The sequence below is a fragment of the Geotrypetes seraphini genome, chromosome 5 (assembly GCF_902459505.1).
Source record: "Geotrypetes seraphini chromosome 5, aGeoSer1.1, whole genome shotgun sequence".
Lineage (NCBI taxonomy): Eukaryota > Metazoa > Chordata > Amphibia > Gymnophiona > Dermophiidae > Geotrypetes > Geotrypetes seraphini.
In genome coordinates this window covers 79098263-79114535 of record NC_047088.1, presented here as the reverse complement: position 1 = coordinate 79114535, position 16273 = coordinate 79098263, and the positions used below count along the sequence as shown (strand labels likewise).

At 44.2% G+C, this 16273-nt stretch overlaps 1 protein-coding gene across 4 annotated transcripts in view; it reads left to right on the top strand.

Annotated features, from left to right (window-relative positions):
• KLF8 (Kruppel like factor 8) overlaps positions 1–16273 on the top strand; it is a 316291-nt gene that overhangs the window by 62429 nt on the left and 237589 nt on the right. The window contains exon 2 of one of the 4 annotated variants that reach the window (XM_033946686.1): positions 6232–6329. The exons of 2 other annotated variants lie outside the window; for them this stretch is intronic. In XM_033946686.1, the coding sequence (XP_033802577.1) occupies positions 6297–6329 (33 nt within the window). In that variant the 5' untranslated portion in view covers positions 6232–6296. The remainder of the gene's footprint in view (positions 1–6231; positions 6330–16273) is intronic. One more of the 4 variants, XM_033946688.1, reaches the window with a different exon arrangement.

Sequence of the window (16273 nt, the reverse complement as noted above, 5' to 3'; positions counted from 1 at the left end):
TTTAAGAAAAAAAGGTAGCTCCGACTGCTGAGACTTTAGGCTTAAGCAGTAGGAACTGTTTCCTCCTAGCAACATCTGGAAACACTTTCAGTAATTGTCCACAAAACAAGGACTGTTTCTTTGCAAAGTAAAGTTTCAAAATAAGTTTTTTCAATTTCAGATTTAAAAGTAACTAATAGTGTTGCTCGTTTAAATATATAGTCTTTAGAAGATTCAAAAAACTGAGAAACATTCAGGCTATCAGGAGAAACTAGTTGACCTACTCCTCCTTCCTCAGCTAACGTCTTGGAGCTCCTAGGAATGTAATAAATATTATCTGGTGAAAATATATCCACCTGATCATATTGTAAGATATCACTCATGTACATCTTTAGAAGCTCCAGTGGAGCCAAGTAGTGAGATATAGGGAAAATTCAGAAATCTAAGATGCCTAGATCTCATTAAATTTTCCATTTTCTCCATTTGCAGATGTAAAGACATACTATCCTTAATGTTTGATGTTGCTAAACCCTGATAATTAGTTACAGATGGTTCTACTTTAGTCTATTCTCCATTGAAATCAATTGGGTTTCATGGTCAGTTATCTTTGAAGTTATTTCAGAGGAAAATTGACAAAAGTTTAGATACAGTACCTTGAAGTGAAGTTTCAATATGAGTTACTACCATACAAACATCTTGCAATGTAATCACTTTCCCTTCAGGATCAGGACTAATAACTGATCCTGAAGACATTTGAACAGGGGAAACAATTAACGATTTAGATTTTCCCTTTGAGGATCTGGTTCAACAGACAGTACAGAGAGAGATTATTTCTCCACTTCGGGAGGTGATTCAACACTCTAATGAAAATTTGGAACAGGTTGAATTGGAGGTGACTGTTTGCCTAAGAAAAAGTGAGGCAGCAGAAGACTCCAGTTGAAGTTTGGGGTTAGAAGTTACAGTCGAAGTTGAAGGGGGACACAAATGACGATCCATCGGGCATGTTATTGATAAAGATGAGGAAATTTTTGCTTTTTTTCCCTCCCTTCTACGGCCAGAGATCTCTGCTCTTTGCTCCTTTTAGGCTCTGAAGGAGCATGGCCAAAGGGGTGTGTCCTGCCCCTTTGGCCACATACCTTCAGGCTTGTGTCCGGGGGCTGCGTACCGCGGCTTGTTGTTTCTTATGAGAGGAGAGAGGATCTCTGAAGATCTGCAGCTGGCCGCAGGGGTGCCTGCTTGCTGGGCACCGAGATGATTTCTGGTCACAAACAGCCCTCTTATGTACGTTTTTATTCTGAGCTTTGTGGGGGTGTGAGGGGGTCATTGATCGGGGGTGGGGGAGAGTGTGTGGGAGTCTTTACTTAGTCTCTGCAGTGGTTATCTTGTCGCTTTGGATGCTTTTTTGCCTGTTTTCACATCATCTAACTTGCAACGTATAAGTTTCATCCAGGAAGTCTTGTAAAACATTCGATTGTATCCCTGCAGGACGACTTAAGTGTAAGTATCTAGATTTTAAAAAAGTTTGAACAAGTTCTTGGAGAAAAAGTCCATAGTCTGCTATTGAGACAGACATGGGGAAGCCACTGATTGTCCTGGGATCAGTAGCATTGATTGTTTTTGTTTTGGATAGCATGGAAATTACTACTATTTGAGTTTGTCAAGTACTTGTGACCTGAATTGGCCATTGTGGAAACAGGATACTGGCATAACATAACCATACTGGGTCAGACCAATGGTCCATCTAGCCCTGTATTCTGCTTCCAACAATGGCCAGTTCAGGTCACAGGTACCTGGCAGAAGCCCAGATTGTAGCAACAATCCATGTCTTCTCCCATGTTTGTCTCAATAGCAGACTATGGACTTTTTCTCCAAGAACTTGTTCAAACTTTTTTAAAATCTAGATACTCTTACCACTATTTCCACATCTTGTGGCAATGAGTTCCAGAACTTAACTGTTCGTTGAGTGAAAAAATATTTCCTTCTATTTGTTTTAAAAGTATTTCCCTGTAACTTCATAGATAGATGGACTATTGGTCTTACCCAGGAGTAGGGAACTCCGGTCTTCGAGAGCCATATTCCAGTCAGGTTTTCAGGATTTCCCCAATGAATATGCATGATATCTATTTGTATGCACTGCTTTCAATGCATATTCATTGGGGAAATCCTGAAAACCCGACTGGAATACAGCTCTTGAGGAAAGGAGTTCCCTACCCCTGGTCTAACCCAATATGGCTATTTTAATGTTCTTATGATTCCACCAATTTTAGCCACTACTGAATTAAGAATAGCTGATTGGTATTTATATCTTTTTCACTTTTGTGGAGAGGAGCAAGGTCTGTAATCACTGCCTTCACCAAAAATTGGTTAAACACTTCTCTCTCCGTATTCGCGGTTTCAGCATTTGCGGTTTTGATTAGTCATGGTTTTTAGCTTGCTGGCTCCTCCCCTCAAATTACATCAGCTTGCATAGAGAAATCGCTGATTCCCAGGGTTTACAGAGAAAATCGCTGATTCCCAGCACTTTGTTCACCATATTTTGCCTCTCCTTCAGAAACAGGCCAGGTCTCCCTCCATGTTATTCGCGGTTTCACTATATTCACGATGGTTTTTAATAGTAAACAGCAAATAACATTAAAAAGTTATTCACGGATTTCAGTATTTGCGGTTCTGTTCATCCCCTATCACAGCGAATACGGAGGGAGAAGTGTACAGAAATGACAGTAAAGCTGCCAGAACTTCTCTGAATATTCTTTCGAACTTGCAGAAACCTCCTACACTGCTCCTCTCTCACCCTGACAATGAACGTATGCTGTGACCTGCTACAGAATTGTGTTTTTATTTAACAACTTAGGATGGCTGTGTCCTTAACTACAGCTGGCTACTGAAGTTTGGCTCCAGTGGTGTGGCACATCTCGGTGTTGGGCCTCATTGTAAAAGAAATGTTCTTTAAGTGGGCTGACTTGTATATACAGTGGTGCCTCACACAACGAACTTAATTCGTTCCAGGAGCAAGTTTGTTATGCGAAAAGTTCGTTATGTGAAACGCGTTTTCCCATAACAATACATGTTAAAAAAAATAATTCGTTCTGTAGCATAAAATATGCTAAGATGACATAAAAAAAGATAAATTTTTGGTTATTATTTTTATTTAGATACATCTAAAAACATAATTGTTTTTTAAAACAACACACATTTTTTAAATTTAAAGACAGACTAAGTAGAGTCTAATTTTACAGTGAGAGGGCAGAGTCTCAGCGGCAAAAACTGGGACTTAACTGTTCATTTTTTTTTTTTTTCTACCGTGTTTCCCCGATGATAAGGCAGGGCCATCAAATAAGACAGCCCCCCCTTTTTAGAAAAAAATGTAAAATAAGGCACCCCCCCGCAAATAAGCCACCCACCGATACCTGCGCTTACCCGAATCGGGTGGTACGGTGGGTGACTCCGTGTGGTCCCTGGCACCCCCGACACGATCGGGGCAAGAGGGAGCTCAAGCCCTCTTGCCCCCCCGACTCCCCGACACGATCGGGGCAAGAGGGAGCTCAAGCCCTCTTGCCCCCCCCGACTCCCCGACACGATCGGGGCAAGAGGGAGCTCAAGCCCTCTTGCCCCCCCCGACTCCCCGACACGATCGGGGCAAGAGGGAGCTCAAGCCCTCTTGCCCCCCCCCGACTCCCCGACACGATCGGGGCAAGAGGGAGCTCAAGCCCTCTTGCCCCCCCGACTCCCCGACACGATCGGGGCAAAAGGGAGCCCAAGCCCTCTTGCCCCGCCGATTCCCCAACTCCCCGACAATATCGGGCCAGGAGGGAGCCCAAGTCCTCCTGGCCACGGCGACCCCCTAACCCCACCCTGCACTACATTACGGGCAGGAGGGATCCCAGGCCCTCCTGCCCCCGACGCAAACCCCCCCCCCCCCCAACGACCGCCCCCCCCCAAGAACCTCCGACCGCCCCCCCAGCTGACCCGCGACCCCCCTGGCCGACCCCCACGACACCCCCAACCCCCTTCCCCGTACCTTTCTGTAGTTGGCCGGACAGACGGGAGCCAAACCCGCCTGTCCGGCAGGCAGCCATCGACGGAATGAGGCCGGATTGGCCCATCCGTCCCAAAGCTCCGCCTACTGGTGGGGCCTAAGGCGCCTGGGCCAATCAGAATAGGCCCGGGAGCCTTAGGTCCCTCCTGGGGGCAGGGCCTGAGGCACATGGTCGGGTTGGGCCCATGTGCCTCAGGCCCCGCCCCCAGGAGGGACCTAAGGCTCCCGGGCCTATTCTGATTGGCCCAGGCGCCTTAGGCCCCACCAGTAGGCGGAGCTTTGGGACGGATGGGCCAATCCGGCCTCATTCCGTCGTTGGCTGCCTGCCGGACAGGCGGGTTTGGCTCCCGTCTGTCCGGCCAACTACAGAAAGGTACGGGGAAGGGGGTTGGGGGTGTCGTGGGGGTCGGCCAGGGGGGTCGCGGGTCGGCTGGGGGGGCGGTCGGAGGTTCTTGGGGGGGGGCGGTCGTTGGGGGGAGGGGGGGGTTTGCGTCGAGGGCAGGAGGGCCTGGGATCCCTCCTGCCCGTAATGTAGTGCAGGGTGGGGTTAGGGGGGTCGCCGTGGCCAGGAGGACTTGGGCTCCCTCCTGGCCCGATATTGTGTGGGGAGTTGGGGAATCGGCGGGGCAAGAGGGCTTGGGCTCCTTTTTGCCCCGATCGTGTCGGGGAGTCGGGGGGGGGGCAAGAGGGAACCAGGCGGAGAGAGGGCAGTTAAGCGCAGTGCCTGCGCGGAAGGATGCAGCTCGGGCGACTTCGTTGTGTGAAACGAAGTTCGTTGTACGGATCAAGACATAAAGTTCGTTGTGCGCAGCGTTCGCTGTGCGAGGCGTCCGTTATGCGAGGCACCACTGTATTTATTTACTTTTTCATAAATCTTTATTCATTTTTAAAAGCCAACATAAAGTGCAACAGGTTAACAAACAATTAATACAATAAACAGCACTCATTATAATCAAATGATATAATAAGTACATAACACCCCCCCTCCCACACCCTCCCACCCACCCTTCCTGGATGTGTGTAACATTCAGAAATCAAAGAGAATTACTAATGATCAATTCTTACAAAATTTTGTTACTGGATCCCAAACCTCATTGAATTTATTATAGTATCCCAATTGTATCGAATTTATACGTTCAAACTTATAACTTTGACATAGGGTTTCTCACCAAAAGTTGTAATTTAACTTGTCCCAATTTTTCCAGTTTTTCATAATTATCTGCATAGCAATTTTTCCAGTTTTTCATAATTATCTGCATAGCAATTCCTGTAATATTTATTAACTTAGGGGTCCTTTTATCAAGCCGCGCTAGCAGGGTTAGCGCATCGGACATTTCATCACGCGCTAACCCCCGCGGCCGGCTAAAAAACTAATGCCTGCTCAATGCAGGCGTTAGCGGCTAGCGCGGCAGGCGGTTTAACACGTGCTAAACCCCCTACCGCAGATTGATAAAAGGACACCTTAGTAATTTTATGAATATTTGTTATTTGACCTGTCTTAACATTCTTGTGTGTCCAGTTAATTTATTTTGCCTATCTTTCATTTAATGAAAATGGATCTTAGTGCGATAATGCTAGGACAGGAGGAAGGAACTGAAGGGTAGAATGAAGGAATCTAGGGATGAGAGGGGGTGGAGTTTCAAGAGGCCAGGCAAGAGGGGCAGAAGGATAGGGGATGGAAAGGGAGGTTAGAAATATAGAAACATGATGGCAGATAAAGGCTGAATGGCCCATCCAGCCTGCTCATCCACAACATCCGCTAGCTCCTCCTTTCACTGTCTTTGCTGCTCTGTAACACCCCTTGTTATCCTTTTACTCGACACTCCTCAAGTAACTCAGATCCCCTGATTGATTCTCTTGCTCCTATCACGTACCCTCCCCTCCCCCCCCCACATACACGTTCCTTCCAGGGCTGTGGAGTCGGTAGATAAATCCTTCGACTCAGTTTCTGGTACACACGACTCCGACTCCAGATACCCAAAATTGTCTCCGACTCCTCGACTCCACAGCCCTGGTTCCTTCTCCATTCCCCTTACTCGTGTTTCCAACCCACTTAGGGGGGGCCAGTGGCAGTACAGCATCTCAGGCCCTTTTCAAGACTGAACTGGCTGGACACTGTATTGCAGAGTGGTTCAGAGGGGTAATTTTTTATAAAGGAATTTTCATGCGTAAAAGGAACTTTTTATAAAATTACCCCTCTTCTACTCGTCCCACAGGTTGGCGTGTCAGGAGACAGAATGCTGATGGAATCACGGTTTACACGTTTATAAAATATGTATGTATGCATAACCATTTAAGCCAACTTCCAGCAAATGTAAGTGTTCACAGCTTCAGTCTAGATGTAATTTCTGCTGCTCTATCCCTAGTGTTTCATGAAGACACATTGGCACCTTTATGGCTTTAGAAATAGGCATCTATATGGCTTATACATATACAGGTAACCTGTTATATTAATATCTCCTCAAAAGTACAACACTCTGAGTCTGACGGAAGATAAGACTCAGATCTGAATCGATGTCTTCCTCCTAACGAATGGGATTTGTGTAGAGTGGACAGAGGGATATACTGTATATGAGGCCTTCTGATGCATCCACCATTTCCAGCACCCCAGGCCCAGCAGATTAGGAAGATGTACCCTTAGGTACTACACAGGAGTCAGAGGCAGCAAGCTGAATGCTGGATGCTTATGTTTAACGCTTTTATCCTTCTTGTATGCTTTGAGTTGTACTAATGCATTAGCAGTGGAATGAGGTAGACCACTGGGGCCAGGGCCATACCAATATTTTGCCCAACACAGTATCAGAAATTAGACAGCTTAAGGGCAGAGCCAGAGATTGGTTTGTTTGGCCCCTCGAACCAAAAAAAAGTGTTCCATTGGATGAATTGGCGTCAAATCTGGTTCCCAGAAGGAATGTACTTTTCATATGTCAGCCATCATTTTCGCTTCTGGACATAAGCAGCGGAATGCTTTTTTGTTTGGGGGGGGACAAAAGCAGATATAAATTCTTAAAACTGACGCATTTCAATCACTAAATTAAAAATAAAATAATTTTCCCTACCTTTGTTGTCTGGTGATTTTATTTTTCTAGGTGATTTTATTTTTCTTATTATCTTTATCTGATTGCACTTCCTTCTGTCTCTGCTCTTAATTGTGTTTCTAGGGCCGCCTTACCTATCTGCTGTTTGTCTCTCCTTCTTCACTGTCTGCTCTACATTCATCTTTGACGTTAATTTTTAACATTCAACTTTTTTCCATTTTCTGCTTTCTTCTCAAAATCTATCTACTTTTCCATGTCTTCCCTTCCTTTTCCATCTATCCATGTGTACCCATCTCTGTGACCCGTCTCCTCCCTCTTTCCCCTTTCCCTCTATCCCTGTGCACCATCCCTTCCTTCTTTCTCTCCTTCATCTCTGTGCACCATTTCCTCTCTATCTCTCTCCCCTCCATCTCTGTGCACCATACCCTCCCTCCCTCTCTCTCTCTTCCATTCCCCTCCATCACTTCCCTTTGCACTATCTTTTCCCTCTTCCCCCTTCTGTGGTCTGAAATCTTTCTCCTCTCTCTTGATCTGGCATCTCTCTCTCCATCCCTCCCCATTCCTGTGGTCCAACAACTTCTCTTATTCCCTTTTGTGTTCTGGTATCTCTCTCCTCTTATTCCCAGAATCTGGCATATCTCTCTCCTTCCTTTCCATCCCTTGGCTGGATATCTCTTTTTCTCTTTCTCCCTCCTTCCATCTCCCTTCTCCGGAATCTGTCATCTGTCCCTACATTGAGTCATCTCTCCTCCCCCCAGTGTAACATTTTTCTCTCTCTTCCTCCTTTCTGGCCCCCCTCCCTTTCCAACATTTCTCCTTTCCTTCCAGTAGTCCAACATTTATTTCTGCCTCCTGCATGCTTCTTCTCATCTGGTCCTCTTTCCCTCCCCCAACTAACATCTCTCTCCATGAGTCCAACTTTTCATTCTCTGCCCTCTACCCCTTCCCCTGAGTGATATTTCTGCTTCTTTTCTTTCTGCCTTCCCCATCCAACATCTCTCCTTCTCTCTCTCTCTCTGAGTCCAACACTTTTTGCCTTCACACTTTCTCTGTTCTTGCCCCTTTCCCTCGAGTGTGACATTTCTCCATCCTTCGTGCCCCCCTCCCCAAGTCCATCTCTCCTTCCTTGCGCGCTCACTCTGCCATGGCTCTTCTCTATCCTTGCCCCAAGATCTATCTTCATCTGCTGCTTAAAGGATATCAGCGGCAGTAGCCAATCACATACGCAACCCTGCTGCCGGCACTAGCGTCTCCTCTCTATGCGGGCCCACATCTGAGGAAATGGAAGTTATTTCAGAGAGGGAGGGCCACAGTAGAGAGAAGATGCCAGTGCTGGTGGCAGGCCAGTATATGTGATTGGCTACCAACGGTGATGTCTTTTGGGGGGCCATGGCCCTTGTGGCCTGCCCCCCCCCCTTGTTCTGATGCTTATGCTCCTGAATTGGTCCTGGGAACGTTATATAATATGTTTTAAAAGATGGAAGTCTTCTTTATGCTTGTTTGACCAGATCTGAGATGAGGGTTTGGTTGTCCCTTTTGAGGAATTAGCAAAGGATTATGGATTACCACTGAAACATTTTTTCATTATCATAAGTGATTTTGTTCAATGCAGAGCAAGAAGGGATCTTGGTTTCAATGAAACAGCCCTAGAAGCAGCTTTAAAATCAGGTTGTACCAGAGGAGGAATTACTTATATAATGCTTTGCTTTTCAACATACCTTACCTCTCATGCAAAATATAGAGCAATGGAAAACTGATTTGGGTAACACTTATGAGCTTCCCTGTTGGATGAAGCTGTTCTGATTTCTTCTTGGGGTCTCTGTTTCAAATAGGCTAATAGAAAATAAATATAAGCTACTATGCAGATGGTATTATGCCCCTCAATGTCTATATCATATCTATAAAACTGGACCATCTTTATGCTGTTGTCCAATGTGGAAGCTCAGGGGATTTCCTTCATATTTGGTGGACTAGTCCAATATATTGCAATATTGGACACTTGTGATTAAATATTGTACAACAGATTATACAAAAAAAGATACCCTTTAACAGGGGGATTGTTATTTATTATATTTCAAGCTTCTGGAATTATGAAACATACATAAAATTTGCTATTCATTTGTTTGTAGTGGCTAAATTAGCTTTAGCACAATTTTGGAAACAGACTTGGACACAGACACAAGGCTTGGCTTTAATTAAGTTAGACTTTATTGGCTTGATGTCTAAGTTTACAGCACAAACAAATGGATACATATTAGCCTATCCCAAAATATGCAAATTGAAAGCTCTGCAATTAACCCAGTTAAGTTTTTAAATACTCTTATAGCACTGGTATTGATGGTGGTGGTGGTGGGGGGTTCACTTGTATTTTGTATGCATTCTGACATGGAGAGCACAAATCTGTAATGTTTGTTTTTATTGTGTTGATTTTCTATTAATAATAAATATAAGACACACCTGAGCATATGATGCACCTAGGTTTAGAGGAGGAAAATATATTTAATAAAATATAGAAGAATAATATTTCAACCATGTAAAATCAACAGCGGTATTAAGAACCATCATCATTGCCATTAACAAATGAGGAGAGACTTTCTCAAAACGAGAGCCAGAAGGCCTTTAGCATGTGTAGATGCTCAAGGCCCAGCCCAGGCAAGAGGTGGGATCTTTCTTTAACTCGCACCAGCAAGCAGCAGATGGGGTAAGGCGCTTGTTTGGGAGGGCAGGTGGGCGGATATTGCTTCCAGCACGGGGGTGCAATGCGGTTCTTGGGGGGGGGGGCGTTTGCAGGGGAGGCGTTGGCAGGTGGGGGGTGCGATGCCAGTTTGAGCGGGGGGGGGGGGGGGGTGATTGAGCAGCACCGATAGCCTCGGGGGGGGAGGAGGAGATGGAACGTATCAAGCGAGTTTCACTTCCTATGGGGAAACTCGCTTTGATATACGAGCAATTTGGTTTACGAGCATGCTTCTGGAATGAATTATGCTCGTAAACCAAGGTTCCACTGTATGTATATGTATATATATATATATATATATATATATAAATAAACCAGATGTTCCATTGCATCTGCATTACTTCAACTCCAGCATTCTGTGAGAGAATATCCAGAGATTGCTCTACATCATGCAACCTTTCTTCTTGAGGGGGTCAACTTTTAAGCAAAGTGCATGTGTGTGGATAGATTTCACCGGCACACTTTTACATTTGCTTTCAAAGGGAGATTATTTCCTTTCACAGATTAACTCTGGAACAGCACAAATCTGCATGCACTGTTCATGGGAGCAGATTTTTCTGTAAACACTTACTTACATGTGTACTTCTGGATTTCCACGCATATGCATACATATGCACTTTTCACCTCAACACCATGAGTATTTGCTTTATGTGTTTATGTATCGGGTGGTTATCCCAAACCCCATTACTGTGGATAAAATCTTATTCAATGGTCAAAAATGATTTATAATTAACAGAGGCAGTAGGCGTGGCCTGCCCTGTAGATCAGATTTTTTTTTTTTTGGTATTCATTGGAAAGCAGGTATGAAACAAGTGGGAATTAAGACTGGGCTGGCATGCACACATTTCTGAGGCAGGGGAAAATCTGTGCAGGCATGAAACAACAGAAGCTGACAGGCTCACACACTTCTAGTGTTTTTCCATTGTTAGCCTGAGTTTTCCTGGGAGGGTTAGTCAAAGGTTGCATATTAGGTGTGGTACTGAGGTGTGGCAACTCATGGCTGAAGCTTTCATTTTAGTGTTTCAAGTTTATTGCAGTTTGATGTACAGCCTAAGCCAGGGGTCTCAAAGTCCCTCCTTGAGGGCCGCAATCCAGTCGGGTTTTTAGGATTTCCCCAATGAATATGCATGAGATCTATGTGCATGCACTGCTTTCAATGCATATTCATTGGAGAAATCCTGAAAACCCGAATGGATTGCGGCCCTCAAGGAGGGACTTTGAGATCCCTTAAGCGGTTTACATAAAATCGTAGCTAAAAAAATATAGTTATGAAAAAACGGAGGCTAACACAGACACTTTAAAATAATAAGGGAAATTTCACAGGATACAAAAGGATGACAGTGAGGGTTACATCATAAAAAAATACGGTCAGGGAAAGGAAAAAAACACAAGGGAGTACTGGTAGGCTTATAATAAGCTGATATTGAAATCTGAATCTACATACACTTCAAAGGCATCTCTAAAAAGAAAAGTTTTAAGGCCTGATTTAAATTTAGAAGCACAATTTTCTTGTCTTATACAGTAATTGTAGGGAGAGAATTCCACAGAGTGGGAGCTATGACTGAAAAGATTGTCTTGCGAGAGTCGTATCATAAAATATCTGGCAAATAGAGGGCATTGAAATGTGTCTTGCTTAGACCTCTTTTTCTTTGTTTTATGAGTTGTTTGCCAAGCCTTTGCTCTGTGATTGATCTCATCTCTTGATGGAAGTGACACGGAATGGCATAGCACTTTGGCAAAGCTTTGCCAGTTTAGATTCACAGTAGAATACTGTTTTCTATTTAGGTGTCCATGCTGAAAGTGGCCAGATTGACTCATGAAATTTTATACAATAAATAACCTTTGATCTGAAAATCCATTATCTGAAAAAAAAAAAAAAAGTCTTTCCTGCACCATGTTATTTGGAATGTGGTTCCTACTTTTCTCTATTGCCTTCCAGAACTCCCCAGATATATCAATTATCTTTCTTTATCTCATTCACTCTTTATATTCTTCAAACCTGCTTCTTTGGTGTCTCTCCCTCTTCCAGCTGTGTGTGTGTGTGGTTTTTTTTTTTTTTTTAAGTCATTGCCAGAGTCTCTGTGTGCTGCTAATGTGATGAATCCTCACTAGAAAAATTCAAAAGCCCTTTAAAAAGTTTCTTGTATAAGGACGCATTTGAGACATAGATAGGATAATTCATTTATCATTAATGCTTATGCTCTAATACCTAATTTTAACCTGACCTTATGTATAGGTCAAAATCTTCTTTATCTTCATGATTATTCTTTGTTACCCTCCAGATGTTCTAAATGTTTCTTTATTTTCTTTAAAGATTGTAGTTCATCCCCCTCTCCTTTTGTATCGGTAATTATTTGTAAGTAAATACTGTGTTTCTTTGTATAAAATTGTTTTATTTTGTCTCCTATTTTTAAATTGTCATATGCATTGAAATATTTGGCATTGCGTGTACAACAAATTTTTCATAAACTTGAAACTTGATATAGTTTGGTGTGGGCATGGAAGTGATGTCCCCTATATTTGGATGCTGATACTAAATTGGTCCCCTTCCTACCCCACAGTACTCCACAGATTTGTAAATCATGGTTCAGTAGCTGAACTTAGGGCTCCTTTTATGAAGGTGCGCTAGGGTTTTTAGTGCACGCACAAAAGTAGCTGAAAATCTACCGCCTCGTAAAAAGGAGGCCATAGTGCCTCTGCATAAGTCTCTGGTGCGTATTTAGAACACTATGTACAAAAGATAAACTGGATGGAATGGGTCCAGAGGGTGGTTATTAAAATGATTAGTGGTCTTCATCATTGAGCATATGGGGACAGACAAAGATTACTAGTACTATTATTTATTATTTATAAAGCGCTATCAGATGCACGCAGGGCTGTACAACAAACATGCAAGAGATGGCTCTTGCTCGAAGAGCTTACAATAAGATAGACATAGGACATGTTACTTAAGTAGGGGAAATATAAGGGACTAGAGGTAGGGGAGTAAAGATAGAATGACAACAAGATATAGGTCAGGGGTGTCCAATGTCGGTCTTCGAGGGCCGCAGTCCAGTCGGATTTTCAGGATTTCCCCAATGAATATACATGAGGTCTATTTGCATGCACTGCTTTCATTGTATGCTAATAGATCTCATGCATATTCATTGGGGAAATCCTGAAAACCCGACTGGATTGCGGCCCTCGAGGACCGACATTGGACACCCCTGATATAGGTGCTTTACAAGTTGTAAGAATAGGACATAAATGCAGTTTCACAAAAGTGGAGTTTTTTAGTATAGATTTTTAGCATAGATTTGAAAACCACACGCCTAAAAAGGAGGCGATAGTGGCTAGCGCGCTTGGGAATTTAACGCGTGCTATTGCGCACGTTAAGGCCCTAGCATGCCTTTGTAAAAGGATCCCTTAGTACCTCTTTCTCCTGTTTTACAGAATGAAAGAGCAGATTGGAGAAGTGCTGGGCTGTAGGGGTTGAGCTGGGCTGGCTGGGTTGAGTTGGGCTATAGGGAAGTGTGGTCAGGACCTGGGTTTTGGGAGAGCTTCCATTAAATTTGGCATCCAAAAATAGTCTTGGTCCCAACCATTGTGCCTAAAACGTTGTGCTCCTTTCTGTATTATGATACATTTTTTAATGTTCATCTCCAGACAATCAAAACTTACGTGTTAGCTGTTAGTCCACCATTTTCCAAAAGCTAATCAAGAAATATATTGTCAGTTTAATAAAAGTTATCACCTTATTGATTCTTGCAGCTGTTTGGTAGTGCTGTGTTTGTTTGCGTGACTGATGTTTAAGCTATCTTGCTGTGGCTTTTTTTTTATAGCGATGCTATATAGTGGGGTCTGTGTGCTGATTTCATGTAGTGATTCTTGATCGGGATTCGTTGATGTTTGACCAATCACATTTAGGGACATAGTAGCTCATTTTCAAAGACACACAAAGTCCCATAGAAACCTATGATACTTTATGTGCTTTGAAAATGAGCACCATAGTTATCAATGTGGGCTACTGTGCTATTTTAACATGGATTTCATTTGATGCACTGAAATCTATTTGCTAATAATTGGGGTTCACAGCTATGTCCCACTGAATATCTTGTTTGGCGAATAGCCTGGTGACCAGCTATGCTGCACAACATAGCTGGTCACTGCCAATATTCATTGGCTGGCCGGCTAAGTTCAGCAGCCAGATAGAACCACGTAAAAATCAGTTCTGTCTTTGATTGCTCTGACTTAGCCAGCCAACTAGCTGATGAATATTGGCTTAGCTGTCTATGTCTCAGCTGACCAAAATAGAAAGGGAAATTCATTGCTGGTTGCAGGATAAGGTGCCAGCATTGAATTTTCAGGTTTGCCACAGACTGTGGGATACAGCCGGCTATCTCCTGTGGTCTGTCTATCAGGCAGATTGAGATCTTTGCCTGACTCAGTTCGGCAGGCCCCCTTCTCGTATGGTGTTCAAATCTATGGTAAAAACTCCACTTTTGTGAAACTGCATTTATGTCCTATTCTTACAACTTGTAAAGCACCTATCTTGGTGTCGGGTCAAAAGCGCGCCGGGACAAAGGCGCGCCCAGACAATTGAGCGCAGTGCGCACCGCCGCACCGCTCTAAATTACTGTTTTTAGCGCTCCGACGGGGGTGTGTGTGGGGGGGAACCCCCCACTTTACTTAATAGACATCGCGCCGCGTTGTGGGGGCGTTGTGGGGAGTGTGGGGGGTTGTAACCCCCCCACATTTTACTGAAAACTTCACTTTTTCCCTGTTTTTAGGGAAAAAGTTCAGTTTACAGTAAAATGTGGAGGGTTACAACCCCCCAAACCCCCCATAATGCCGGCGCGATGTCTATTAAGTAAACTGGGGGGGTTTCCCAACAAAACCCCCCGTCGGAGCCCCTAAAAACTGTAATTTAGAGCGGCGCGGCGGCACGCGCTGCGCTCAATTGTCAGTGCGCGCTTTTGTCTTTCGCGCCGTTGTCTATGAACCCCTATCTCTGTTATCATTCTATCTTTACTCCCCTATCTCTAGTCCCTTATATTTCTCCTACTTAAGTAACATGTCCTATGTCTGTCTTATTGTAAGCTCTTCGAGAGCAAGAGCCATCTCTTGCATGTTTGTTGTACAGCCCTGCGTGCATCTGGTAGCGCTTTATAAATAATAAACTAGTAATCTTTGTCTGTCCCCATGTGCTCTATGATGAAGACCACTAATCATTTTAGTAACTACCTTCTGGACCCATTCCATCCTGTTTATCTTTTGTACATAGTGCTCTAAATACGCACCAGAGACTTATGTAGAGGCACTATGGCCTCCTTTTTCCTGCTGGCAATTCCTCTCCCATTTTAGGCAAGCTTCCTTCTAGCTTTCACTGTTACCTTTCCTACCTTAGGATCATCCCATACCTGCTCCTCTTTCATACACTAAAATATTTCACCCCCTAAATTGTACTGCTCCTTGCATCTTATTAGCATTAAATCTTAGCTGCCAAACTCTGGACCATTCTTCAAGCTCTGCTAGGTTCCTCCTCAAGTTATCCACACCATTAGAGTATGCCAGTGCAATTTTCTGCCGTCACTCTTAAATTCTTCTTCTTCCCTGTTTGGTAAACCAAGGAAACACGTAAGATCTACATAGTTTCACAATAAGAACTGTATGATGATTTTCATGGCTCCTTTTATAAGACTTAGATCAACCAGTGGTAGTTGCTGTTTCTATGCACTTCTCTGGCTGCTGAGTGAGAGAGAGTGTAATACCTTGAAAAGATAACTACAGTGTTGCCATGAGGGTTGGAGGTAACGGGGAGTCCCCCCACCCACCACCACCACTACCATTATCATGGGAGGGATCCTCAGCAAAATTTTGCTTGGGGCTCCTCATTGAATCTGCCCCTTATATCCATAATCTCCATCCTCTTTCTCTGTATAAATTAGTGAACTTGGCTAATTCTGTTTAGACTTTTAGTGAAAGGGAAATGATGTTAATTCAGTGCCTAGGTGACCCCCATGATCTGGGGAGACACTGAGGCCCTGATTCTCCAAAAGTGCGTCCCGATTTTAGGCAGCTGTAGACGTCCTACAGCTGTCTAATCAGCCAATCGGGATGCACGTTTTTTTAAAAAAAATGCTCCCCAGGCAGGCCTGAAGGCGCCTCCGGGAGCCTAGGAAGACCCGCAAGATGCCTAAGCTCGCCTACAGGCCTTAGGCGAACTTAGGCAGCCCTACGCGTCTCCCTAGTAGAGGAAGAGACGCTTAAAATGTAGGCCAGCAAAATGCTGGTCTACATTGTAAGTAGACACGGCCGCTATACTGATCGCGGCAAGGGATCTCCCTGCTGCAATAAAGTATAGCGGCCGCGGCTGCCTGTCCCATCACCGACAGGAGGATGCCTAACTCCTCCTGTCGGAACCCCTGAACCCCCTCCCCCCCCAAACTCGTAATCGCCGACAGGAGGATGCCCAACTCCTCCTGTCGGAACCCCCTCCCCCCCAAA